This window comes from Gadus morhua, chromosome 14, assembly GCF_902167405.1.
Source record: "Gadus morhua chromosome 14, gadMor3.0, whole genome shotgun sequence".
NCBI lineage: Eukaryota > Metazoa > Chordata > Actinopteri > Gadiformes > Gadidae > Gadus > Gadus morhua.
The window spans coordinates 20,683,611-20,708,996 of NC_044061.1; the positions used below are offsets into that span (position 1 = coordinate 20,683,611).

Below are 25,386 nucleotides of genomic sequence, written 5' to 3' on the forward strand. Positions count from 1 at the left end.
GGGTTCTATCAGAGGTCCAGTATGGTTCCATTAAGTGCTGTATGTGTTAGTCTTTGGCATTGTGAAGCAGCAGAGAAGCCAGTAAAATGAGTACAGACGGTGAAGACAGCACTATCAGGTAGATGTTTCTTCTGAATAGAACGTGTTACACCTTCCAGGATTAACCGTTTGATTCCTTTTAGATTTCAGACCAGGATGGTCATAAGGTGTTGCTATTTACTATTCACTGCCATACGGCAGAAATTAGGACCAATATTGTACAAGCGGCATCAAAACAAGTTTTTTGTTCCAGTAGTGGTAAAACAGCTAACATGTTAATTCCGATGCATTTCAAATCATGTTGTTGAACCCAGGGATTAAAGTGAAAAAAAATCTTCTGACTGAAATTTTATTCGCGCTACAGCCAAGTCACGTGCAGTGTGTGAAACATGTTCCAGGTTAGGTTACTTGACACCTGCTTAAGAAATACAAATGTATAAGACGTCAGCACCAAATGCAGCCATCACGTTTAAATGCTCGACCAATACTGTTTTACAGGAGGAGGATTTTAAACAGCTGTTCTTTTGCCTCTATTGCAATTTTTTTGTTGTCTTTTCAATTAGACTCTAAGATTTTTTTTTTGCAAAGCTTGTCTCATATTTTACTCTCTAAAAAAAGGCTTGCCATCGTTCCCCGTTTCCGTCAGCCATGCCCATCTCCATTTATTTTTTTGTGTTTTATCAATATCCGATACATCAGAGCCGTCAATCATTATAAGGGAGTTCATACTAGCTTAACTTTCGCTCTGACACTCAACACTAACACAACAAAGAGACGTAAGATGTGGCGCGAAAATGGTGTGTGTATATATATACATTTGTATATAATATATTTAATATATAATCGGGATGTACATTAAAATGCTTGTGTTTTCAGTCAATTTTAACGGTAGACCTTTTAAATACTCACTATATAATTTGACAATTTTACCGGCGTTGACGTATGACGACATAATACACGCGTGTATTATGTCCATGTTCGAAACTGCATACTACCGTACTGCCGACTACATACTGCGCGGTATGTACTGTATACTGCATACTGAATGTGGGATTCAGTATGCAGTATACAGCAGACCGACTGCACCGCTAATACAGTATGCAAGTTTCCCAGAATGCATTTCGCGGCAGCGGTAAAGCTGCTAAAAGCTGTTTTAATTCTCGCTTCAGTGCTGTTAATACATCACTTTCTTAAGTTTTAATATTTTTTTATGCGAGAAAGTACCTATTTAGATCCTTAATATGCGATTAGTTTATCCAAATGACGCCTGTTTGTAAATTTGTCCCGACGTTATCGGAGATGTGAAGTGGCCTCTGTGAACTCCAAATGACGGAAATCCGTCGTAGCGACGGATAACTTTAATCCCTGTGAACCCAATTTTGCCATGATCATACAGTAGGTTTACATGAAGTCAAGGATTAGCGTCAGTTTAGCAATATAAGGAACACATACAGTCACATATACCAGCTCAAAACCTAATGGTGTATCCATTAGCCATTATTGTCCATTAGCCATTCAGGTCCCTTCCAAATCCACTGCAACAACCCGCCTTGCTATCAACCTTGTTACCTACAAAGCCAGTACCACTCATCCAATGGGCAATCCTTGGACAGAACAAGGCCTGTGTTACATGGATGATGGACAATTTTGTCAATGGATGACCATGAGGATTGGGAGCAGGCTAGCTGCCACAGCCAAGTCAAAACCATTTGCTAAGGGTCACCAGTATGTAGTTCAACATGCCGGCCTGACTTGGCCTGCCTCTGCTTTGCTTGCACATATGAACCACAGAGACGTTGGCGGTAGAAAAGCTCAGCTAACACAAAGTAAGTCTGCAAAACGTGGAAGATCTATGGCGCCCCCAATGGAAGCATTGGGTGGTACAGTTACTATTATAATTTAGATCATGGTTACAAGTTACACGTGCCCTTACTTGGTTATTATGACCGTGTAGTTCAACGCGCTCATGGTACAGTATAAAAAGAAACTAAACATAAGGTTGAACAAGAGAAAACAACTCGAACATGAGTCTGTACAGATATAGGCTCACGAAGGGACAAATTAGCAACCAAAATGGAATGACTAAAAACTACAGCGGTAACATAACAATAAAAATGAGAATGAGCTTAAGTTTACAGGAGAGGGCGATTCCAGTTATTTCCCTTCTGCTCAGATGTTGGTTCTGGTCGATGCCTTGCTCCATGGTTTGGCACAAGACTTAAAATTCCACACAGTGAGATGAGACCAGGGAATTGGCTGAAAGTATTCCACATGGTGAGATGAGACGCTAGGATTGGCCGGGAGACCGTCCGCCCCTACTGGTCCCCTTCCACTCGCCTCCTGCGGACTGAACAAGCAGAGAGGTTGGTTTAAATGAAGAGCACAACGTGGGATGAAAACCCAACGAGATGGATGGCAGAGATAGCAGCAGAGGAGAAAGACCACCAGAGGAGGTATACGAAAACACATGCTTCTCCTTTAAGGAACACGGCCCATTGGGTCGCGTTCACATCTCCGCGTGGGTCATTAAACCAAGCATCGACGAGACGGATCAATCACCCGTCATGAAGGGGCTATGGTTAGTGTGCACGGGAGTTAAGCTTCAAGATCACACAGTGTCAGAACCCTGGTGGTTAAAGTCAAGGCAGTGCGCACACTCCTGTTGAACGCTGTGAACACACTGACAGAGTGAATCAGAAGGCATCGGTGCAAACACGCCGGATCACACTCATGCCCAACCACCAGACCTGTGCTACGGCAGCTCTGAGAGGACAAGGGGCTAGAGTAGGAAGGAGAAGAAGAGGTGGGGGCGGGGGTCAGGCTGGAGGTTCTTTTGCCCTCAACATATGCATTGAATGTCTAAAATATACATTTATGATGCATAATATATTCCGAAGGGTACTTCACTGTTGACCTCTTAAAATCGACCATCTAACAATTGAACAACACAGCAACGGATCATTAAACACTAGTCAGATGGAAAAACACCGTCAGTACCGTTTGAAACATTGGAACCCATAATATAACCTGGCTATTGACTGCTGACGTAAGCGGACCAATCAGAGTGATGGACCATGAACCACTGCCCACCTCGACCCCTACGTCACGTACCCAAGTCGTTGTTCTTGGTGATGGCCGCGGCAGCTCTGGCCCGTGGCCCCTGCTGGCAGAAGTGGTAGCCAAACTTGATGACGTTGTGGTTCTCTTCCAACATCTTGGCTATCTCCATCTCTACCGTAGTGCCCAGCTGCTGCCTCTGGAAGGACACAAGGCGAAAACACTGCTGTGAGGACGAGCACCTTACATGGCTCACTGCGTGGTCGGCCAAGGGTCGCTTTGTCTCTGGCGAAGCCGGCTCCTTCTCCCCAGGTACCATCGCAACACTAAAGGGCTGATTATGTTTCCACTTCCCTTGCGGACCCTCCTTGCGTCCACCGCAAGGGCCTGACGTGCGCCTCACAGAAAATGTAACCTTGTGTCTAGGAGACTTAGCAGCAAGGGTCGTGATTGGTCCACTCACTGAAACCCGACACCGAACCAAAACAGTGAAGCCGTTTTGGTTCTGTGTGAGTGTTTGGTTCTGCAATTACTAAGCAGTCGAAGCGTCTGCGTGGGAATTGCGTTTCATCGACGTGGAACTATAACAGAGCCTTTTAAGGGTTTGGATGGTTTGTGATTTCCATGCATCTTGTGAACAATGCAGAAGCCCTCACAACAGATCAATAATGCAATGCTGCGGGCATTAAAGTGCCGAGGAGCTACCTGGTTGTCGATCTTGATCTCTGTGAGAGTGTCGTTGTCTCTCAGCGCGTCCACCAGTGCCTGCACTCCGACGCCGGTGATGAAGTTAGTCTCCAGGTTCAAGCTGACCAGCGCCTTGTTTTCCCGTAGCATCTCTCCGAAGGCCTGCCACCAGGAGGGAGAAAGAGAGAAAGAGAAAGAGAAAGAAAAAGAGAAAGAGAGAGAGAGAGAACAAAAAGTGGGAAAACACCAGTGATGGGAATAACGGTGTTATAAATAGCGGCGTTACTAACGGCGTTACTTTTTTCCCTCCAAGGAATTAGAGGAACGAGTGTATTCGTGAAATGCACATTATGCCCTGGACAAAGTGCCTCTCCACGTCAATTAATTCAAACATCTTTCAACGTTGCATGGATTCCATGCTTCCGTGCATGCACGTACATGCACATGTATTTCAAGTTCTGTTAAAGAGGGGTGGTGGTGGGGTCCAAATTATTTGACACATTTGAGCATTTAAAAATGTACTTTAAAGTAACGCAATAGTTACTTTTCACAGTAACTAGTTACTTAATAATAGTAATAATAATTTGTATCTGAGTAACTAATTTAGTTACTTTTTGGGAGAAGTAACATAACTAACTAATTCCTTTTTTAAACTAACGACGCCCAACACTGGAAACACACAAATGAAAGGAATCCAGACTTTCTACACCCTGGCCTCTGAGGCGGGTGAGGTCGGCTCCCAGTTTGACGTCACTTCTCAAGAAACCAACGCTCTTTCTCTTACCACAGCTATGGGGTCGTTACTCCGTGTGGCTGCTAGGCTGAACTTCTTGACATGGGTGTTGTGCTCCATGGCTTTGGCGAACTCTTTCAGAGTAGGGATGGGAACGTTCTGGAAGAAGGGAAGGAACAAAAGTAATGAGTGAGTTGGAGTGGGATGAGTGACGACTGACACCAAGGAGAGGGTGTGAGGGTGTACCTTGATGTTGTTGAGGTTGACCTCCGTGAGGGAGGGGTCGTTGCTCTTTATCCGCTGCAGGGTGTCCTCCACGTTGGTGGGGTTGGGGGGCTCGTCAAAGACGGGGACCATCTTCTCCCCTTTAATGACATCTAGAAGAACGAACACACACACACAGTTAAGGCACCCTGACAGTTTGAAGACTGTTTCTAGTGTAGTGGATCTTTGGGGGGGGGGTGTGTTGTGCTTACTACTGAAGCCTTCCTTGCAGGTCCCGTCGTACGTCTGAGTGCTGGTGACCAACGTATGAACCCCCAAAATTGCTGGAAAAAAGAAGAAAAAAAAAATAATGACTCAATCCGTACGCCGGTTGTTAATAGCAAAGTCATTCTCCTGCTGACTGATTCCCTCTCCCTCTCTCTCTTACACCGGTGAACGGATTGGAGGTAAGAGAAAGAAGCCTGTGTTTTACTGTCCTGACCGACACTGTCCAGATAAAAAGATCCTTTCTCTCCCGGAACAGTGCTCTGCTTTGATTACAAAAACGAACTTTTGCATGCGTGTGTGTGAGCGCGTGTGCTTGTGTATGAGACCCACGGGGCCAGCTATTGGAACAAGTCCAAGTTTAAGTGTTAGTGTTTACCTGCGAGGTCGCACAGCTCTGTGTCCGTGGCGCTGGACAGAGCTTCTTCTAGCTCCGGGTCAAGGGTCGTGACTTCCTGCTGCAGGGACTCGATGGGCCTCTGCTTGGGGACAAACACCTTTCCTGTGGAGGACAAAACGAGGGCCGTGAGTCACCCCGGTACACTGCAGTGACTGCGTTTATATTGCGCTTTAATCCAAAGCGCTTTACAATATTGCCTAACATTCACAGATTCATGCACATTGCACACACCGACGGCGGTGTCAGCCATGAAAGGCGATCCAGGGTGAGCCAGCTCGTCGGGAGCGCTTAGGGTTAGGTGCCTTGCTCAGGGACACCTCGACACTCGAGCTAGGAGGAGCATGGGATCGAACTAGCAACCTTGCGGTTATCAACCAATCCGCCCTACCTCCTGAGCTACTGCCACCCCCGACGAGGGGGAATCTAAAAAAAATAAAATAAAAACGTGAATAGACGAAACGCAACGGCGATTCTGTCAGCCTCAGTCAGTATTTTTGGTGTCAGAATCTGTCGGCTGGTTTCGCTTAGCTTTTTGGCAGTGTCTTGATTCCCACACTCAAGGGAGGTTACCAGGTCATGGGATCACATGACTATGCGCGTGAGCATATGTGTGTGTGCGCTTGTCTGTATGTTGCACAGGGACAGAATGAACCCATAACTGATACCGGAGATATCGTTTTGACGCTGGCCGAGAACAAAACTTTGTCCCTGGTTTGCCTTGTTCGGCAGGTCCTAAGAGCCATCGCAACTCGGAGTCACTGTACTGTACTTCCTGTTCCCGTCTCAAGTTGTATAGTATTTATAGAATTGTGATGCTTTTCTTTAACAGATTATAGGGCTTTGGCTGTGAAACTGCTTGTCCACCCATCCCACATATCAAGTCTACAATAAGACTCCCTAACTATAATGTTGGCCACAGCTCCATGTTAAAGGCAGTAAGGAAGTAAGATAAGATGCAGTTCTTCCACTACTGTGTGAGACGGGGAAAACCCTGGACGTCAGGAGATACAGTCGCTAAAGGTCACATTAAGTCAAGGTCAGGACAGGTACTTTAGAGCCCATGCCCCCATGTTAGTCGGAGCTCAGGGCAGTCACGGAGAAAGGCCCCTGGTAAGGAGCTTAGCCATCTTACAGCTGTCGTCAACACGGTTCAGAATGGAGGGGAACGTATCCATCAACTCCTCCCGTCGGTCGATAACCAGTCTCTTAGTTTGTTTAATGCCATTTTGCATAGCCAATGGATGAAAGCTTTTTATCCATTGTGTGTTGGGTCTCATCGTGGTTTACATGAAGGGATTTATCATTGTGCCTTCCATTGGATAGTAGCCAAACATTCACTTCACCAGTCAGAATATATACAGGGAACATCCAACAATGGACCATTTTAACATGCTTATTCCTCATTTCACCCCAGCACATCTATTGGTGGAGCACATGGAAACAAATGAGGGCTACAATGACTCTTATCCGTTTTGAGTTTGCTGGCTTCCGACTTTCCAGCTGGGCCTTAACAACATCTCACCCAGCTGGAGAGCTTTTTAACAGTCCCGGAGGACTGGCCCGGCCGACCATGCCGAGCTACACGCACAAGCCATGACCCCCGGCCGACCATGCCGAGCTACACGCACAAGCCATGACCCCCCCCCCCCCCCCCCCCCCCCAACAACCATGGCATCACCATGGTAACCTCTTGGTACCTCTTGGAACGAAGACAGAGAAAGCAGGAGTGAAGGAAGTCACGGGACAATGGCTGGAAACTAAACGTATCTGGTGGGGCCACCAGCGCTTGGGCTGATAAAGCAAGCATAAGCAAACTCTCGCTCTCTCTCTCTCTGTCTCCCCCTCTCTCTCTCCTTCTCTCTCTGTCTCCGTATGTCTCCCCCTCCCTCTCCATCTCCCTGTCTGTCTCCCCCTCGCTCTCCGTCTGTCTCCCCCTCGCTCTCCGTCTGTCTCCCCCTCGCTCTCCGTCTGTCTCCCCCTCTCTCTCAGTCTGTCTCTCCCTCCCTCTCCCTCCCTCTCAGACTAATCATGCTAGTCTCCGGGGGGCGGCCCTGGCATTTCCTGAAGCCATTAGACAGTAAATACAGTGATCAGGCCGTATCCGGGGCCGCTCCGGACGGACATTCATCGCCCCAGCAGCAAGGAAGAAGAATCCCCAGAAGACCAAGACCACTGGGTGTAGTCGTCTAGGGGTGCCCCCAGAATAGGGCACGGGGTAAATTATGGACAACATTAAAGGAGTGGGCTACATTATTTTCAGAGGAGAGTGGCTTGTAGAACAACAACAATGCGATCCGTCATGGCTGCCCTCAGCAGTGTCAGAAGTAAAAAAAAAATAATAGAACGTACCCTTAAACCAAGTGAGAAGAGTCTATGTTTCCCACCCTGTTCAAAGTCTCAAGGAAAGCCCGACAAAAAAGAAAGCCAAGGCGACTGAGAAATGAGTTTGTGTGTGAATCGATCAAATACCGTCTCTCAAGTTCACCCAAGGGTGGGTGGGTGGATGGGGCTGTGTGCGCGTGTGTATGTGATTATAGGGGCAGCAGTCACACCCGCTCCTGTTTGCTAAAGAAACATGACAGTCTTATCGGCCTTGTTTGAACTGCAAGTATACTGGAACTTAACTCTGGGTTGTATTGGACAGGTTCCTCTGAGCTCAGCAACCACAGCATTACCTTCACCTCTGCCAGTGGAAACCAGACAGAAAGGGCTTGGTGACATGTGACCAAACAGGTATGGGCTGCAGGAGACGACGACTCGTTGTTGGGGAATCCAAAGTGACTTAACCAGAAACCACCTGTCAATATAGCGTGTCTCCGGATAATTAAACTACAGCCACTTCATTTCAATGGGCATCTGCCGTCAAGAACACAAACTTGTGTGGAGGTTTGACAACACACAAATACATTTGCACGTATAGTGAAGGTGTATAAAGAGATCATTTAGTAGCTAGTTCCTTTATGTTATGTCTTCAGCGTATAACTGTATGCAAGTAAGAAATGACTGTTCAGTCCTAATTGGACTTAAAAGAAAACAAATCTTTTCTATTTCCCATTTATGGACGCTTCACTGGAAACTTTGATTCTTTACAGTTTGGCCTCAACAACCACCCAACAAACATGCAATATCTGCACGGCTGTAATCTCTACAAGAGTGTGTGTGTTTCTCCTGACACATAACTCATCATCAGCAGGAGGTAAGCGAAACAAGAGGAGGAAGAAAGAATCCACCACATTCCTCAGGGAAAGCACATTCATTTAGGGCTACGACACACACACACACACACACACACAGTCACTCACTCCTGCCCTTTCACTGGACCACTGAAGTCAGGCTGAATAGAGTCCAACAACTTAGTACAGTCAGAACAGCACTAAACTAATCTGCATGGAAATGCATGACACATGTCGCACGCACCCTATTGAAGGACCTTCCTGCTGCAAGCAAATCATTAACAGAACCATAGCGGCTAATTAGGTGCGGTCCTAAATGTTCAGTCCGTTTAGATTGAGTCTCCCGAAATTCATCCACAAGGACGCACTCAGAGACTTCCAGGGTCCATACAGCCTGCGTCCTCGTGTGCAAAGGTAGGGAACCGGAAAACAACAAAAGTGTTTCCGCCAACCAGGTGTCTACATGGGATTTGGGTACGTAAAATCGAAATTTCCATGCGGCTCTCATGATCGACTGCCTTTGAGCTGCTATTCAAATGCGTTGGGTCTCTCTGTAAATGGTAAGCCTTAATCTGCCGGGAGGATGCTGGGCTGCTACTGGGCCGCTGAGGATCCTTGGTAAACAGATAAGAAGATCTGGAGCAGGGGTCAGCCCTGCTCCCAGAGTGGTAAAACACAGGTTCCCACGCCAGCACCACTATGTTGACAAGGATTTTGGGACCATGATGTCCCTTGCTTTGCTGTCTCTCCTACACTCCTGTTCCCTGGATGAACAACCCGGTTCTCCTTGGATTGCAGGTCTTGGCGAGCAACACACAGCAAAGCATTGGAGACAAGTCTGTTGCGAGTAGGTCAAAGGCTGAAATGAAAGCAATTGGATAGCCCTGAGGCATGCTGAAGGTATTCTCTCACACACAGACACGCAACAGTAAATAGGCACACACACACCAAGTAGCCAATGATTTAAGAAGAACACATAAGCAAGACACACACACACACACACACACACACACACACACACACACACACACACACACACACACACACACACACACACACACACACACACACACACACACACACACACACACACACACACACACACACACACACACACACCTTTCCTCTCGCCGGTGAAGGGCACCACGTCGTCCCGGTCCTTGTACTCCATGGCCTCCTTCTCCAGGTAGGTAAGGAGCCCGTCGCGGTCAAAGTTCCCCGTGGCCTTCTTCCCGGTCTGGTCCTTTTGCCGCATGCTGGCTGGCAGCAGTGCGTTCTGAAGCACAGTAGTTCATTGCAAACATTACATTCAGGGCATTTTGCAGACGCTTTCATCCAAAGTGACTTACCATAAGTACATTTGTCATAAGAAAGTGAAACAATATATTGCACTCAGTACAATGACGATGTTCATAGAACCAAGTGCAGGTTCCCCATATACAACAAAGATAAGATAAGATGCTACATAACTAAGTACTAACTAAATACGACATACAATAAGTGCATACATTAAGTGCGCCGACATGAAGGCCAAGGGTCTTTATACATTGAACACCAAATTGATGGTTGGGATCTTAATAAATCAAAATAATTACATATGATGGTGCTAAATGAGACGGTACACTTGATGCGAGACAGCAACATTAGTTGTGTTCGCACCAAGGTCGATGTTTTTTTACAGCTGTAGTCAGCGAATCAATCAGTATAAACCAATCACAATCATGCATCTTTGTCCTAGCCACCAATCCCAATCGTTCCTGTACATGTTTAGGACATGGCTGATGTAACATAAGGTTTCTCAACCCACAATCATCCATAGTGGTAAACTGCGTTCACAGACCTATAACAACCCATCTTGTATGCATTCAACATTCATCTAGATAGCAGTCGGTGGGCTACAAGACCATGTTTACCTGCACTGTGGTATATGAATATAGGTTGCTTCAGAGATAACATAACCTGTACAGGTGTAAAAATTAGAACTTATATTCTGTAAATAAAAAACATAAAACGTGCTCTGCTGGAACACTGAATAACAGACATTTTAAGACAAGACAACCTTCTGCCTATAACGTTTATACAATGCGCAGTGTGTTTTATAAAGCAAGGAATGAGTTCTATGCCAGGGGGTACAATTGAGAGAGACCAAAATAAGGCATGTTGTCTCACTTTGGCTGTTGGAATGGAACAGGATGACCAACCACCCTGTTCCATTCACAAACAAACAACACGTTGCTTATATCAGCACTCACCCTGTGAACAGGACAGACTATGAGTCAATCTTCAACAACACTCTTTTGTCCTTCCTTTCTTTATTCATCCACATGTCTATGATCCCACGTCGTCTGCGATAGGGTGCCTCTCCCCCGCCCCCCCCCCCCGCCCCCCCGCCCCCCCGAGGCCTGCAGTCCCTGGGTGTGTTGTCATGGACGGCTCTAATGATACGCCGTGTGGCTGTACAGTCTGAGCGTACGCTGTCCCAACACGTTTAATTGCCAAATTATTGTTGTGTAGTTTAAAAGGTTTGTTTTATCTCGATGTGCTTGGATCGCCCGGCGATGTTATACAAGTCTTGAGTGAGGCAGTGAGGTTAAACTATTACTCTTTTGAGATAGACATTGCAGTCAGTATGATAGGGCTGTATGATGAGCTTCCTTATATAGAAAACGTCATAAGGCCTCTGCAATTAGGCAGTTACATTAAAATCAAAGTACAAACCGTTACATCTCAGTGATTGCTAAATTATTATTGTTTCTTATATGAATTTGATTCAATCAATATTCTCATCTGTAATTTTAGATAAAAGAATCGTGCTGGCTGTTGCTTTGCATGAATGACTCCACTGTGTGTTAAAGGTGTATTAACCCTAAAAGTAAATTTGAAACGCAGTGTTTATGTGATGTACATGGGGTGCACCAACGACACTTTTTCTCAGAACAAGTACAGGTATTAACAATTGGTACTCTCCGATACCGAATACCAATACGAGTATTTAATAATACCAGTTTAAAGAGCTAGTGAACCCACTGTTTCAGCGGGTATTGAGCGGGTAACACTTTGGAGATCTTAAAAAATATAAAGAGTTTAAGGAAAGAAAGGGGCGTGTTGTCGACATGGTTACGGACCATGGCAACTTTGTGATACTTTTTTTAGTACATTCCTTGTGCATGAGCAATATAATGAGCGATTTTTTTTAAATGGGACACGCCGTAGCGATATTCTATAGGTGCTTGGGAATCATAACAGAGATTCACCATCCAAACACACACCAGCGGTTTACAATAGGTTTCCAAAAGCAAAACTTTCTCTCGGACGCCGCAGTCATCCGCTGCCCAGACAGATCTCCAGGCGTCCACACAAACAACGCCACCTGCGCCCCTTGGTGAGAACGTCTGAGTGCCTCGGGAAAGGCACTCAGAGGTCACGAAAAGAACACAGACTGCGGTCGCAGCGGAGAGGTCCTCCTGCGCAGGCCTACAGTACGATGATCATGTTGATCCTAATGACCCGACAGTATGACCATCATGTTGGTCCTGAATGACCCGACAGTACGATTACCATGTCGCTATGGTCATCAAGGTGCAGCCCTACAGTGTGCTCCAGCCCCTTACCTCTGGATCCATATCTTCCAGGGCCGTCTCCAGCTGCTTCAGCTCCTCAGCCGACAGGTTGTTGAGGATCTCATCCTCGTCGAGGTCCTTGTATTTGCCCAGGTCCTTCTTGTACAACGCCATGGCTGTGTGGCTGTGTGGACGGCGAGCTACGCGCTCCTGATGCACGGCAGAAGGGGAACAGCTCCTCAAGGCTCAGCGCTGAGTAGAGTGGAGGTGCTAGCCGGAACCTGGAGAGAACCCACAGCAGAGTGATGAAGAGACATCAGGAGAGATAAACACGATGTTGGACTTTGAAGTAACCAATTAGAATTAAACAACGTTCTGTTGCAGCCCACCGAAAAGGAAAAACAATACAAGGTTTGATTCAGCTCCAATCGCAAAACACTGAAGTCTCACACACATACGACAAGAGAGCAGCAGCTTTCTCACACTGACAAACACTCACACTCATCATGTTGATCCCCCACAAACTGCACATGAGATCTGTGCATGTATATGAAACTTATTAACCTGCCCTGAAGGGAGGGGAGGTTATTGATAAACTAATGGAAGACTCCGCCACATCATAGCAGGAACATGATCTCATCACCTTTCAGATGACACACACACACACACACACACACACACACACACACACACACACACACACACACACACACACACACACACACACACACACACACACACACACACACACACACACACACACACACACACACACACACACACACAATAGCGCAGTATCAAGTGCAGTAGCTGGGTCCTTCCAGAGGGAGTTCCCTGCAAGCTCAGTGGCTTTCCTGGTATTATCCGAGTCCGTTATGTACTGTTCAGGCAGCAGCAGTGCACCTCTCCCCCCCCCCCCTCCCCCCTCCCGTCTGTGTCATACAGGGTCGTTTCTTCACCACAGTGTGCCAGTATTGACGTTATTGCTGCGTGGTGCCATGACGACCATGGCTCTGTCATCAGCGGTGGCTGGTGTCTGGGCACCGGTAGACTCAAATGTCAGTGCTGATGTACTCATCAAAGCATATGATCGTGATGGTGAAACCAATAAGCCTTATCCTCCTGGAGGTCTCTGTGCACACAGCACACCGCAAGAATCAGCAAACCCCGGGATGGTTGAGTTCAAAAGTGCTCTGTATTCAAAGAGGACTGGATGGAGGCCATTGACACTGCGAAGACATGCCAAAGCACAGACATAAATTTATTTATTTATTTGATTATAGAGCATCCATTCATTTTGTGTTGGGGTCTTGTGTTCATGGGATGGTAGGGTGTTAGGGTCATGAGGGCCTTGTGTTTATGAGGGGATGCGTTTATGCGAGGGTCTTCTCTAGTTTGTGGAAGGTCTTGCTGGATTGTTGTGATGAAATACTAATAGGAATCATCCGACACATCCAAGAGTGTGCTAGCCCGCCATTGCTTTAAACATAAAACATTTACATCACTGGCTAGCAAGAGATGACTTCCTTTAAGAACTACTATCTCAGCAGCCATTTGTCTAGTCTGGTACTGAGGAAGAACCTTAAAGCCATGCTATACTACAGGCATACATAAATAACTAAACGCTCTTATGAAACCCTATTTTTTTTAAATATATACAGGCTAGTGTGTGCTGTCATCTCGACAAAGTAACTTCTCCATGGGACAGGGATGACTCTTCACTATTCAGGCTGTAATAGTAGACAATCATGTTGATGGTAATGAAAAAAACAAAAAAACAACTAGACCGTAGCAGGATGCATTAGCCAGGTCTTATTGATCCCTACGCTCAAATAAGCTAGTGAGTAGAACACTTGAAGCTTCCTGTTATAGAAAAGCAGAGTAGCAAAGTCTTTTCAGCTGAACGAGAGAGCATCCAACACAGTAGCTCAGTGACTCGTCTAAACATCTCTGAAGTTACTCCAGAGGGTTGCACGTTGTCACACAAATCATGAAATACTGCACGTGTTCAACCTGGGACATTTCAGACACTGGTAAGCATTTTTATATGTGTTACATCTTCTTTGTTTATTATTTAAAGTCACAGCAAAAAGGTCAAAAAGGTCCATAAGGGGATTAAAAGTTAATACACATAAAGTTAAGCGCGTAAAAGGATAAAGTCACCAACACAATCCCTTCCTCTCCTAATCCTTTCTGGACAACCAAAGGATTGCCAGAAATATTAAGTAGCTTGACTCTCTCTCTTTCCAGTCTTCAGCTGACCCATAGTAGACTTATACACTGCACTGGTCGAGTTCCCTCCCCATTGACTAACCACTTCAAGAATATATCGTGGCTTCACAGTCACAATGAGTAATTCATGACCAACCCCACTTCCCTCGTAGCAGTAATTATTGTTGCATTTCCAAATCGTGTTATCATACAGCTGTACTACTCAGAGGCCATGGGAGAGGCTGTGGTAGGAACAGGAAACAGTAGAGCGTGTACAGTTACGACAGGATAGGAATCTATTCAGAGTGACCCAGCTTGGTGGCCCATTGGGACACCATCCCATCTCCATCCCTCCTAGTCTCCTCCCCTTGATGTTCCCCTAGCTCCCATCTCTCATCTCTCAGCTGACCCATCATCCTCATCGTATTAAAGCGGGACATGGCTCTGCAACGCAGCATGGTCATCCTAGGCCAGATCGGGTGTTTCGCCTCCGACTCCCACTGAGGCTGGCCTACAGCGAGGGCTGGCATCATTGTCCGCCCATGAAGGTGGGTGACGGCAGGTTGTTGGCATATGGCATTGAGCATATCATGGATCACATATCCACCCCCCTTGCTGATCTATGAATAATACATGAGGTGGCTTGCCTAGCCATACAGATTTTGTGTTGAATATAAAACGTAAAACATAAGTCTACACCAGTGACGATGAATATGAATACGATGAGTCCCTTCACTTAAATCTTATTAAGATAAACAAGGCAAAAGTCCAATTCATAGTTGGACTTTTAATTCACCTTCCATCGCATGTCCAGCGCGCCCCTCTTGTCTCGTCACTACTCTACTCCCCTCCTCTCCTCTCTGAACTCCCCTCCTACCCTCCTCTCCAGAGGTGACTTGGGAAAGACTGCAGGCAAGACGGTGATTGGAAACAGATGGAGGAAGGCATCAACACTATTAGTGGGGGATTCAGCTCTATGCAGCGCACAAACAACTCTAATGCAATACAAAACCACAAAGCCATTGTCACATGCAGAAATAACACTATTTTTACTCCATGATGTACATTCCTGATTATAACATCGTGGATATGCCATCTTCCTTGCATTGACATGTCTAGTTGGGATATTTTGGATCCACCAATAGTAAATGTAAGTATAGTTACCCTAACTTTAACTTTCTTATTCTATGTCGTAGCCTACTCTCCGTGGTTACAAGCGGGAGGAATGGTCAGATGAGGTAAGACGAGGCGCAGTGTGTTTTTTCAAACAAACAAACAGCTCCTTAATGTTATTTTTGGCATCCTTCTCCAAACCCTTCCTCAGAACCCCTTCTACAATGAGTAATGCGGTCGCAGTTCTCGGTCGAAACTCAGCGGTTGGTGTGCAGTAGGTCACTCGCACCTCCCTGGACTACTAACGATATAAACTGCTGCAAAGACGTCATTATCACCGACATTGTTGGTTCTTGTTACATGAGAGCAAAACGCAGCAACATATGTCAGTGGAACCTGTTGTGTACAGTGACACTGTACACCAGCATGGCATAGTTGACACTCAAACAATGATCTCTGCACATATGTCCAGTCAGCAAATACATAGATAATATCATGCAGTTCAAGAGTAGCATAGGATACCTGGCTGTTGGCCAAGGGGGGGAAAAAAGAAAATCACCCGTCCCTAAACAATCGTGGCCACATTCTATTCTTTGAGCCACGGACCACACCCTTCATTCACTATTGCGCACTGCTGTGTAAACTATCCTTATCGTTAACGTAACGTTACCGATTTCCACACACTGTAATTCACAAGAACCTTGTTGAGTCACTAGTACACATGAACAATGCCCAAATGACGATGAGTTAAGAGAATATCACAGAAACCCTAACCCTGTAAGAATGTCCACCTCATTGTAGCTGAAGACGTAAGTTAGTCAATATCATTCAACTAAAGCCAAAACGAACAAACAAGAGTAATAAGGACATGGTCTGAAACATTAATATTCAGACTTATCGTGTTAATACGCTTCAAAAAGTAAGTAACGTTACTAATCGAAATATAGATAAACATCTGTACACATGGACAATTACATATGTTTGGGTGGGGACGCATGCACACGCAAGGGGTCGGAGAAAAACACATTAGTCTTCCTAGTGTGATTTTTGACTTGTAACATGGATCTAGTATAACAAGATGGGGATTGGGGAAACTACTTACATTAATTTAATTTTAGCCCATAGACCAGCTCCGATGTCTGCAGGATTGAGCCAACCTTAACTATACCTTCATCACACACTGAGAAATATCTTAGCTTGGTTTGGCTAGAGGTGTTATCTTACGGCGGTTCGAGGGGATTCACATGCTATTCGTAGTCCCATCGATTGATGTGAAATACACTGATGTATCCCAGTGTTCCCAGGGACTCAATTCGAGGTTATCGTTAGCAGTTTAGCTCCGCCAACTAGCTAGAAAGCGCAAGTGTCTGCAAGTGACAGCTTGCTAGTTTATTGACAAAGTAGCGTGATGTAAATAGCAATAATTGCGGAAATAAAAAAATAACCAAAAACCAAGATAACTTATTTGCTTACCTATAGATAATGGGAGCCGACAAATAGTGCCAAATAATCCCAATCTCACCAATGAACGCTTACTTTCTCACTCATACCAAGGGCGGTAACACAGGAAGACAGAACCACCGTTTTTCGCTGAATGACGGTGAAGTTAACCAATCGTTAGATATTAAAAGTTGTCCCGCCTCTTTTGGTTGAATGACCAATAGGCTGAAGTCTCTGGTCTCTGGGAGGGGCTTTTGGCACGACCAATTCGTTCTGGGCAGAGCCTGATCTGGGCACATATTTCGATTTATTTTCTCACTTCTCATGAACTTTAATTTTATAATTTGCTTTCGATAATCATTAAACGATAAGATATTTATGAGGCTTATTGACCCCTTCCGTAAATGAATTGGTGGGCCAACAAAGTTGAATTTTTTAAATGTAGGATTTTATGTATGCCAGTAGTTTTGATTTTATGCCTCGATATATGGCTAGATTTAAGTAATTAGGTAAATTATTTAAACGGTGGAAATCGTAAGTTTTCATAGGTCAACAAATTGTATCATAATGTTTTGTATTTATAACATTTCGGACTTGATTGTATTCAGCTGCCTGTGTGTATATTGAGTTTTTATGAGGCTCTTCAGGTCCAATATTTTCCTTTTTGTTTGCTGGTTATTTTAAAAATAGCAAAGATTATTGAATTTGGCAAAATGAATACGGTAGTTTGAATGGTGTTGCCCCCCTGTGGCTGAAAACATTATTACACAGATGCTTGAACTAGGAAACAAAACTTGTAAATAAGTCTTTCTGCTTCCGGTTTACAGCGATTTCTTTCTATTGGGAGAAATGGCGGACATGGACGAATTATTCGGGAGTGATGGAGATAGTGACAATGAACAACGAGGTAATACATTTTTCAAATATTAACGTATGATTTGGAATTTTTCATGCACATGACTGATTGTGCATACGAAATGGCCAACATTTCCCCTGCGCCGACAACATTTTGTCCGTGTGCCGTAGAGTTTCCTATTTTGTGGCAACGTTATGCGAATGGTCTCTAATCGTTTACTGTTGCGTCTTAAAGAGTCTGGGTCGGGCTCCGGTTCGGACTCTGACAACGAAAGACCTCGGTCCGCCAGCAACGCCTCTGGCAGCGGCAGCGATAGTGACAGGGGACGGCCAGACGAAGAAGAAGGGGGGAAAGCTAATATGAACCAGGTTGGTAACGTGCACTTGTTTTGGTTTTTACAACCCCATCCGTGGATACAACATCGCCTTTGCCTTAACAAATCTTCTGCCATGCTAGGAGCTCTTTGGAGATGACAGTGAAGACGAGCGACCCAGCGTACACAGTGGCAGTGGCAACCCGTCGGAGCACTCGGGGAACCGTTCCGACGCCTCGATGCACTCCGGCGCGGAGGACAACGAGCATTCTGATGCTGAAAGGCACAGCGGCTCGGACGTTGGCCACCGGGACGAAGAGGATGATGACGAAGATGCTGGGCATCGATCAGATGCCGGGAGTCCTGCCGGGAGTCCTGCCGGGAGTCCTGCCGGAAGTGCCGCTGGAAGTGCCGCTGGGAGTCCGGCTGGGAGTCCGGCTGGAAGTGCCCCTGGCAGTCCCGCTGGGAGTCCTGCTGGGAGCCCCCCAGGAAGTCCTGCTGGTAGCGCAGTGTCCGGGGCAGGGAGTGCTCGTTCAGGGTCTCCCCGCTCAGTGACCCCCCGCTCAGGGAGTCCGCGGTCAGGAAGGGGGAGTGCCCACTCTGATAGGAGGTAGGTCCAATTGCTGCCATAGTTTCTAGACATGTGGATTCTGTGAGGGGACAGACAGACATTCCACAGTATGGTCATTTGATTAGTAACGCACAATAACCAAACAACCAGTGGTTGACTGCCATTTCATCTCAAATTTATAGCATTTATAGCTCAAAGTTTAACGTTATTTTCGAATCTCTTTGTCATTCTAGCATTCACAGTGATCCAGGAACGCCCCAATCAGGGCCTGGCACCCCTCATTCCGTGGAAGGTTCCGGCAGAGAGAACCATTCGGATGACGAGAAGTGGGAAGGCGGGGCAAAAAGTGATCAATCAGAGGATGAGGAGGAGAAACGCCCACGTTCTGATGAAGAGCGGGAGAACTCTGACGATGAGGCACCCAGACACAGGAAGTCAGGTATATTCTGACATGTTGACGATGTCCATGTAATGTTGTTGATACTGAATTAGCTACTATATTATACTTATTTATGCAAGTTTTTTACACATTATACATAATTTCTTTTGATTTGTTCCCCCAGAATCAGCAAAGGGCAGTGATAGCGAAGATGACTTCCTCAGACAGAAAGCCAAGAAAAAGCCGGCCTCCGATTCAGATTCAGACAGTGATGTTGGTGCAAGAAAAAGTAAAAGTAAAAGTCAGTGTGTATATCCATCTATCTATCTATATCAATATGCATCAAATTATCAATCTATCCAACTTGAAACTGGTTGTTTCCGCAATGAATATATTTTCGTTCTGGTCGTATCACTCATATTTTTTTACAACCTAAATATTCGGTCAACATTGTCTCGTTCACCCTCCTTCTCCAGCTAAGAAGCCTGCAGCAGACGACCTGTTCGGGGAGGCGGATGACATCTCCTCAGACAGCGACGCAGAGAAGCCTCCGACTCCAGGCCAGCCCATGGTACTGTGATTTCCCTTCTTCAAGAACAGGACCATGTGTCATGTATTTGAAGGACTCTTTCCTCACTAAACGTTTTTAAACAAATATGCCCGTCTTATGCCTGCCTTTTTCACGGCACGGTCCACTCGTTTACACTGACCGAGCTATACAATACACCGGCTGGATTTCGCACCCCAATTTACCCTCTCAGACCCTACATATATGGGGGGTTCATTTTCATGTACATGCGATTAGGCGGCTTCGCGGCCTACTCTAATGAACCAAGTAAGCCGGCTCCGTGACGAAGGTGTATTATACCCCCCTCAGTTTTACACAGGCAAGAGAGTGAACTGGCAGGGTGTACCAATCCGCGACCGTACCGGATCGGCAGTGTAAAAACGCCTGAATGGATGATTCCGGTTGACTCCGTCGGCTGTCGGGCCAGTTTTCAGTTTTTCATCCGTCTTTGTTCTCTTCTGTGTGTCCCAGGACAACGAGGAGGGGATGGAGGGCGACCGCCACGAGGAAGAGACCGTCCCGGAGACCCGCATCGAGGTGGAGATCCCCAAAGTCAGCACAGACCTGGGCTCAGACCTCTACTTCGTCAAGCTGCCCAACTTCCTGTCTGTGGAGCCCAGGTCAGAATCGATTTTTGGCAAGAAAGTAGAAAGTCGTTGAACCCTCTTTGCTTGCTTTGCTGTTAGACAATGTCACTGCAGCGGCCCTGTCGCCTTTTCTCTTGCAGACCCTTTGATCCACAGTACTATGAAGACGAGTTTGAGGACGAGGAGATGTTGGATGAAGAGGGTCGCACCAGGCTCAAGCTTAAGGTATGCGGTGGGCCTGAGGGAAGGACTCTTGCGTCGTGTGAGAATACGATTCGAAAACCCCCAAAACATCCATTTAATGTAGCCATGTGTCAGATTAGGCCCCTCCCAGTTAGCAGGCAGGAGCCTTTCTCAATTGAAAATAACATAATACCAGCGATACCGCTGTCCAATCTAACTGGCCACGTAACTGTGACGATAACTAGCATTGCTCGGCCGCCTGGGTTCCGTGAGTTGGAGGGGTTCGAGGAGGGTGGGATAGTAGGATTATTGTACACACATTTTTGAAAGTAGAAAATGATTTGGATATCAGTTGGATGTTATTATTATTTTTTCTATAACAATTTCGAACATTTTTGCATTAACCATTTCTGTCGCTCTGTCCCCCCGCCGCAGGTGGAGAACACCATTCGGTGGAGGGTGAAGCGCGACGAGGAGGGGAACGAGATTAAAGAGAGCAACGCTCGCATTGTCAAATGGTCCGATGGCAGGTGAGTGACTTTGTGCGTGCGTGCGTGCTGCTTATCGAGGCGGGTGAATGGAGCGCGGTCCGTCGTGCTTACAGCAGGGCTTGTGTTCCCCTTTCGCAGCATGTCCCTGCATCTCGGCAACGAGGTGTTTGACGTCTACAAAGCGCCCCTCCAGGGAGACCACAACCACCTGTTCATCCGGCAGGGCACCGGGCTGCAGGGGCAAGCGGTGTTCAAGACCAAGCTCACGTTCAGGTGCCTCCTTCCCCTGCGCCGCCTCCCACACTGGGAGCCTGGAGCCACGCGGTTACCGTGGTTTCAGGAATACATTTGCTCTTTGGAAACGCAAACAAAGAAAGACATATCGGACCATTTACTTTATTTAACTTTATTTATGCATACCGTTTTATTTGGCCTACCTTTGCACTAGTCAGAACCATTTTGCACTATTTAGAATTTATTTATTGTAAATATTACTAATTTATTTAGTTTGACCTAACTTGATGCTTTAATACACATTGGGTTAGAGAAAAACGCAATTTGGATTCCTCTATTTGTCTTGCACATTTGTTGGAATTGACACTAAAGCTTTGACTTTAATGCGTGTCTTTACTCCTGTCTCTCTCTCTCTCCTACCAGGCCCCACTCCACAGACAGCGCCACCCACAGGAAGATGACCCTCTCTCTGGCTGACCGCTGCTCCAAGACCCAGAAGATCCGGATCCTGCCCATGGCGGGTCGCGACCCTGAGTCCCAGCGCAGCGAGATGATCAAGGTAGGGGTCATAGGTCAACGCAAACCCTGCCACCCGCAACGACTGGAGCTTCTAAAATTGATTTATTATGACCATAGTGACTGCAACCTATTTTTGTCAGTGGGTCATTTCAGTTAAAAAAGGATAAAATGCTGTCATCAATTTCTTTGAGAAACGTCTATTTTTAATGAAACTATTTAATCTAAGTCAACCTGTGTGAACTTTTAACATAGCGTGTACAACCTGCATCATATAACTTCTCTACTAGAGCTATAGACTACAAACAATAATATCTGAAAAACGCCACATCACCAGAACTCTTTTGGAACTGTGAACGCTATAACTGACACAACCCAAGCCCATAGGGGCTGCTCGTGGTCAATCACACACACCGTGCAGCGTCGAAAAAGAAGGCGGCTGTGCTCACTGATTGATTGTAATTTTTTTAAAATATGCCAGAAACACATTGGCAGAAACAAAAACAAGAATCTTTTTCCCTCGCTCGTCTACACATTTGAAAAGGAGTGGGAAGAAGCATACACTTGTTTAATCCCACCACCTTTCTTTAAATCATACAACTATTAGAAACCTGTATCCTTTAGTTAAATTAAACATCCAATTAATGCAATTATTACCTGAAAATAATTATATCTTATTAAAGTTGTCCACTTGGAAGCACCAAACATATTTTCGAAAGCTGAAGTATAAACAGTACATAATGTATAGTATACCTACTGATACACATGTATACATATGTGCATTAACGCCTGCTGTCTCGGTTGGGCGGGCGCAGAAAGAGGAGGAGCGTCTGCGCGCCTCCATCCGCCGCGAGTCCCAGCAGCGCCGCATGCGGGAGAAGCAGCACCAGCGCGGGCTGAGCAGCAGCTACCTTGAGCCCGACCGCTACGACGACGACGACGACGGCGAGGAGGCCGTGAGCCTGGCCGCCATCAAGAGCAAGTACAAGGGCGGCGGAGCCCTGCGAGGTGGGTGGCGTAGGAGGACGTAGGAGGACGTAGCGCTGCGTAGTGTGAGTGACGTAGGAGGACGTAGCGCTGCGTAGTGTGAGTGACGTAGGAGGACGTAGCGCTGCGTAGTGTGAGTGACGTAGGAGGACGTAGCGCTGCGTAGTGTGAGTGACGTAGGAGGACGTAGGAGGACGTAGCGCTGCGTAGTGAGTGACGTAGGAGGACGTAGTGTGAGTGACGTAGGAGGACGTAGCGCTGCGTGGTGTGTAGGGCGGAACGGTTAATCGAAATCAAACCGACAGCGGCATGCAAAAGAACGTGATATGTGAATCGCACAGGCTGCGATTATTATTATTTTTTAATAATAATACAGAACATAAGGAACTTCAAAAAGAAAAATCGCAGGCTAAATCGCAATCGCGTTATTAGTCTAAATAATCACAATTCGATTATCTCCCCAAATGGTTCAGCCCTAGTGCGCTGCGAACAAATAGGCCGAGTTGGTTCGGGCCTCATTGAGCGCAGCGCTGGCTCGATCAGGCTTGAGAGAAAACCGGAGCTGCCCTCTGAGAGGAGACCAGGAAGACCGCAGCAGACGCGGGAGGAGGCCCAGAACGGCTCTGTCTGAAGAGGGCGTTTAAGATTAGATAAAACTTTTATTAATCCCCGGCAGGAGAAATTTGTTTGGCGATTATGACGAGTCAGACAGGCGCCTCCCTCGGGAGAGGAATAATTCCGGCCTGGAGAAACTAAACTAAACTAGGATGAGGATGATGACTACTGGGCGATGGACGAAGGGTCCTAGGGTTCTCCCTGCTTTCTCCCTGCTTTCTCCCTGCTTTCTCCCTCACTCGATCACTCGATCACTCACTCACTCACTGGATCACTCGATCACTCGATCACTCACTCACTCACTGGATCACTCACTCACTCGATCACTCGATCACTCACTCGATTGTCTCCCCTTCCAGAGGAGCGAGCGAGGATCTACTCTTCCAGCGAAGAAGGCTCGGACGATGACAAGGCCCAGAGGCTGATGAAGGCCAAGAAACTGGACAGTGACGAGGTGCGTGTCCCCCCCCTCCCCACCTCCCCCTCCCGATGTGTTCAAGATGTTCTTTTTTTTGTAGGATGCACACATCAAGGCCCTTGGCTTGCATTTTAATTATTTATCGTTGCATATACTCATTAGACTTTTTTTTAAAACTGTATTAGACAAAGTTGGATTTACTAATATGGTAAAAATGCGCTTCTTTCAGGAGGGCGAGGCTTCGACGAAGAGGAAGGCAGAGGATGAGGATGATGAGGAGGACGAGGAGGCCCCCGCAAAGAAGGCCAAGAAGTATGTGATCAGCGACGAAGATGATGACGAAGATGACGACGAATAAGCAGCATTCTTTTTTTAAGCATTCCACTGTATTAACAGTGATTCATCTGTGAGGCGTCAGACTGCCACATTTTGTATTATACGTTTATTTTTTAATTGTGTGTGTGCACATGCATTCATGTGCGAATGTGTCTACTGTACATTGTTCTTTACGTTGGCGATGTGGTTAATAAAGAATAGATGAACCAATGTCCAGTTTCACCTTCTCTTTTAATGTTTTCGATGTGGGGATATCAGAGCACAAAACATCGTCCACTAGGTGGCAGACGTGTGCCACTGTGCCAAATCAGCATGCTTGCCTGTCGTTCTTCTGTAAATATCCCAGCAAGAAAGAAAATTTAAAGAATATGCATTTGGCAGTGTTTGACCATCCTGGTAAAGAGACATGCACCAGTTTGGAAATGTACACTTGAATGGTATTTGGGGAGACTTCAATAATTGTCCTGTAAATAATAACCTGACCACCTAACTTTGAGATACAAAGAAAGCGGTTTTATGATCTATATATTTTTATTCAGGTCTAAAATACTATGAAATAAGAATACGACTAGTTATACAATTTATTAATGTATATATAATATATAAATAGGTTTGCATGCAATTATGTTCATGATGGTGGGTGTATTCTTAATGACCTTTGCAAACGTTAATCTTGGTGAGCATAAACACGTCTCTCCCTCTCTCGCGCGCATCACAAACAAGTTCTATGTCGGTACTGGTCTTGACGGCCTCACTGGCCTAACATGTTCCTCTTTGGGTCATGTGTTATGTTTAGCTTTGGCTTGAGGCAGAGGCTTGTAGTGAGCAAGAGAACCATCCTTCTACCAAAGCACCAATGGCTTTTGGCTCCTACATGCATCAGCCCAAGAACACATTAAAGCCCTTCTTGCTCCAGGGGGTCTCTGCCGTGAGACCCTGCACTCTAATGGGCAGCACTGTACAGACACACAACTGCTCATCTTCTCCTGGAACAACTTGGTCCTCCCCCAGTAGGAACACAGGGACAATGATTATTTTTCTTACTAAGCTGAGCTGTTATTCATATTTCTTCTTCTTTCCGAGTTCTGTGTATACATTATATAGGCCTCATTTATGACTTTAGTTTCCATATCCAGATACAGAGGCCAGGTGTAAATGGCTCCTTTGGACCAACCACCAAACCCCTTTAAACACGTATTATAGCCCCTTAGAAGGAGCTCAGCCAGGTGCTTCCAATTGCCCTGATGCAGTTGCTTTGCCCACTAGGTGTTGTAATGACAGAGAAGGAAGCTTGGGGAGACAGACAAAGAGACAAAAAGAGAGAGAGAGAGCAGCCAACAGAGCAGGAGGGCTGTTGATGGCTGCATGATTATTTAGCAGGCGTATAACGGATCCCTTGAACCTTGACGGTCCCATCATCATGCTCTCTC

The 25,386-nt window shown here is 46.1% G+C and overlaps 2 protein-coding genes across 4 annotated transcripts; one reads left to right on the top strand and one right to left on the bottom strand.

Annotated features, from left to right (window-relative positions):
- Window positions 1–1,366: 1,366 nt before the first annotated feature.
- On the bottom strand, window positions 1,367–17,066 carry tmod2 (tropomodulin 2). The gene is made up of 10 exons (XM_030376245.1): window positions 16,936–17,066; window positions 12,190–12,419; window positions 9,698–9,854; window positions 5,385–5,507; window positions 4,993–5,064; window positions 4,763–4,893; window positions 4,568–4,675; window positions 3,802–3,945; window positions 3,151–3,295; window positions 1,367–2,386 (listed from the first exon to the last, which is right to left on the bottom strand). Exons 2-10 carry the CDS (start codon window positions 12,310–12,312, stop codon window positions 2,355–2,357), a joined length of 1,035 nt encoding a protein of 344 aa, XP_030232105.1. The 5' UTR covers window positions 12,313–12,419; window positions 16,936–17,066; the 3' UTR covers window positions 1,367–2,354.
- Window positions 15,481–24,167, top strand: leo1 (LEO1 homolog, Paf1/RNA polymerase II complex component). Of its 3 annotated transcripts, none has more exons than XM_030376241.1 (15): window positions 15,481–15,499; window positions 17,730–17,809; window positions 17,993–18,126; window positions 18,215–18,681; window positions 18,876–19,081; window positions 19,206–19,322; window positions 19,498–19,592; window positions 20,061–20,209; window positions 20,317–20,401; window positions 20,795–20,889; window positions 20,989–21,123; window positions 21,508–21,643; window positions 22,416–22,608; window positions 23,562–23,656; window positions 23,850–24,167. In XM_030376241.1, exons 2-15 carry the CDS (start codon window positions 17,752–17,754, stop codon window positions 23,976–23,978), a joined length of 2,094 nt encoding a protein of 697 aa, XP_030232101.1. In that variant the 5' UTR covers window positions 15,481–15,499; window positions 17,730–17,751; the 3' UTR covers window positions 23,979–24,167. The 3 variants fall into 3 exon arrangements, with proteins under 3 accessions (XP_030232101.1, XP_030232102.1, XP_030232104.1); XM_030376242.1 differs by having other exon boundaries at window positions 19,206–19,316; XM_030376244.1 differs by having other exon boundaries at window positions 19,206–19,310.
- Window positions 24,168–25,386: the final 1,219 nt, after the last annotated feature.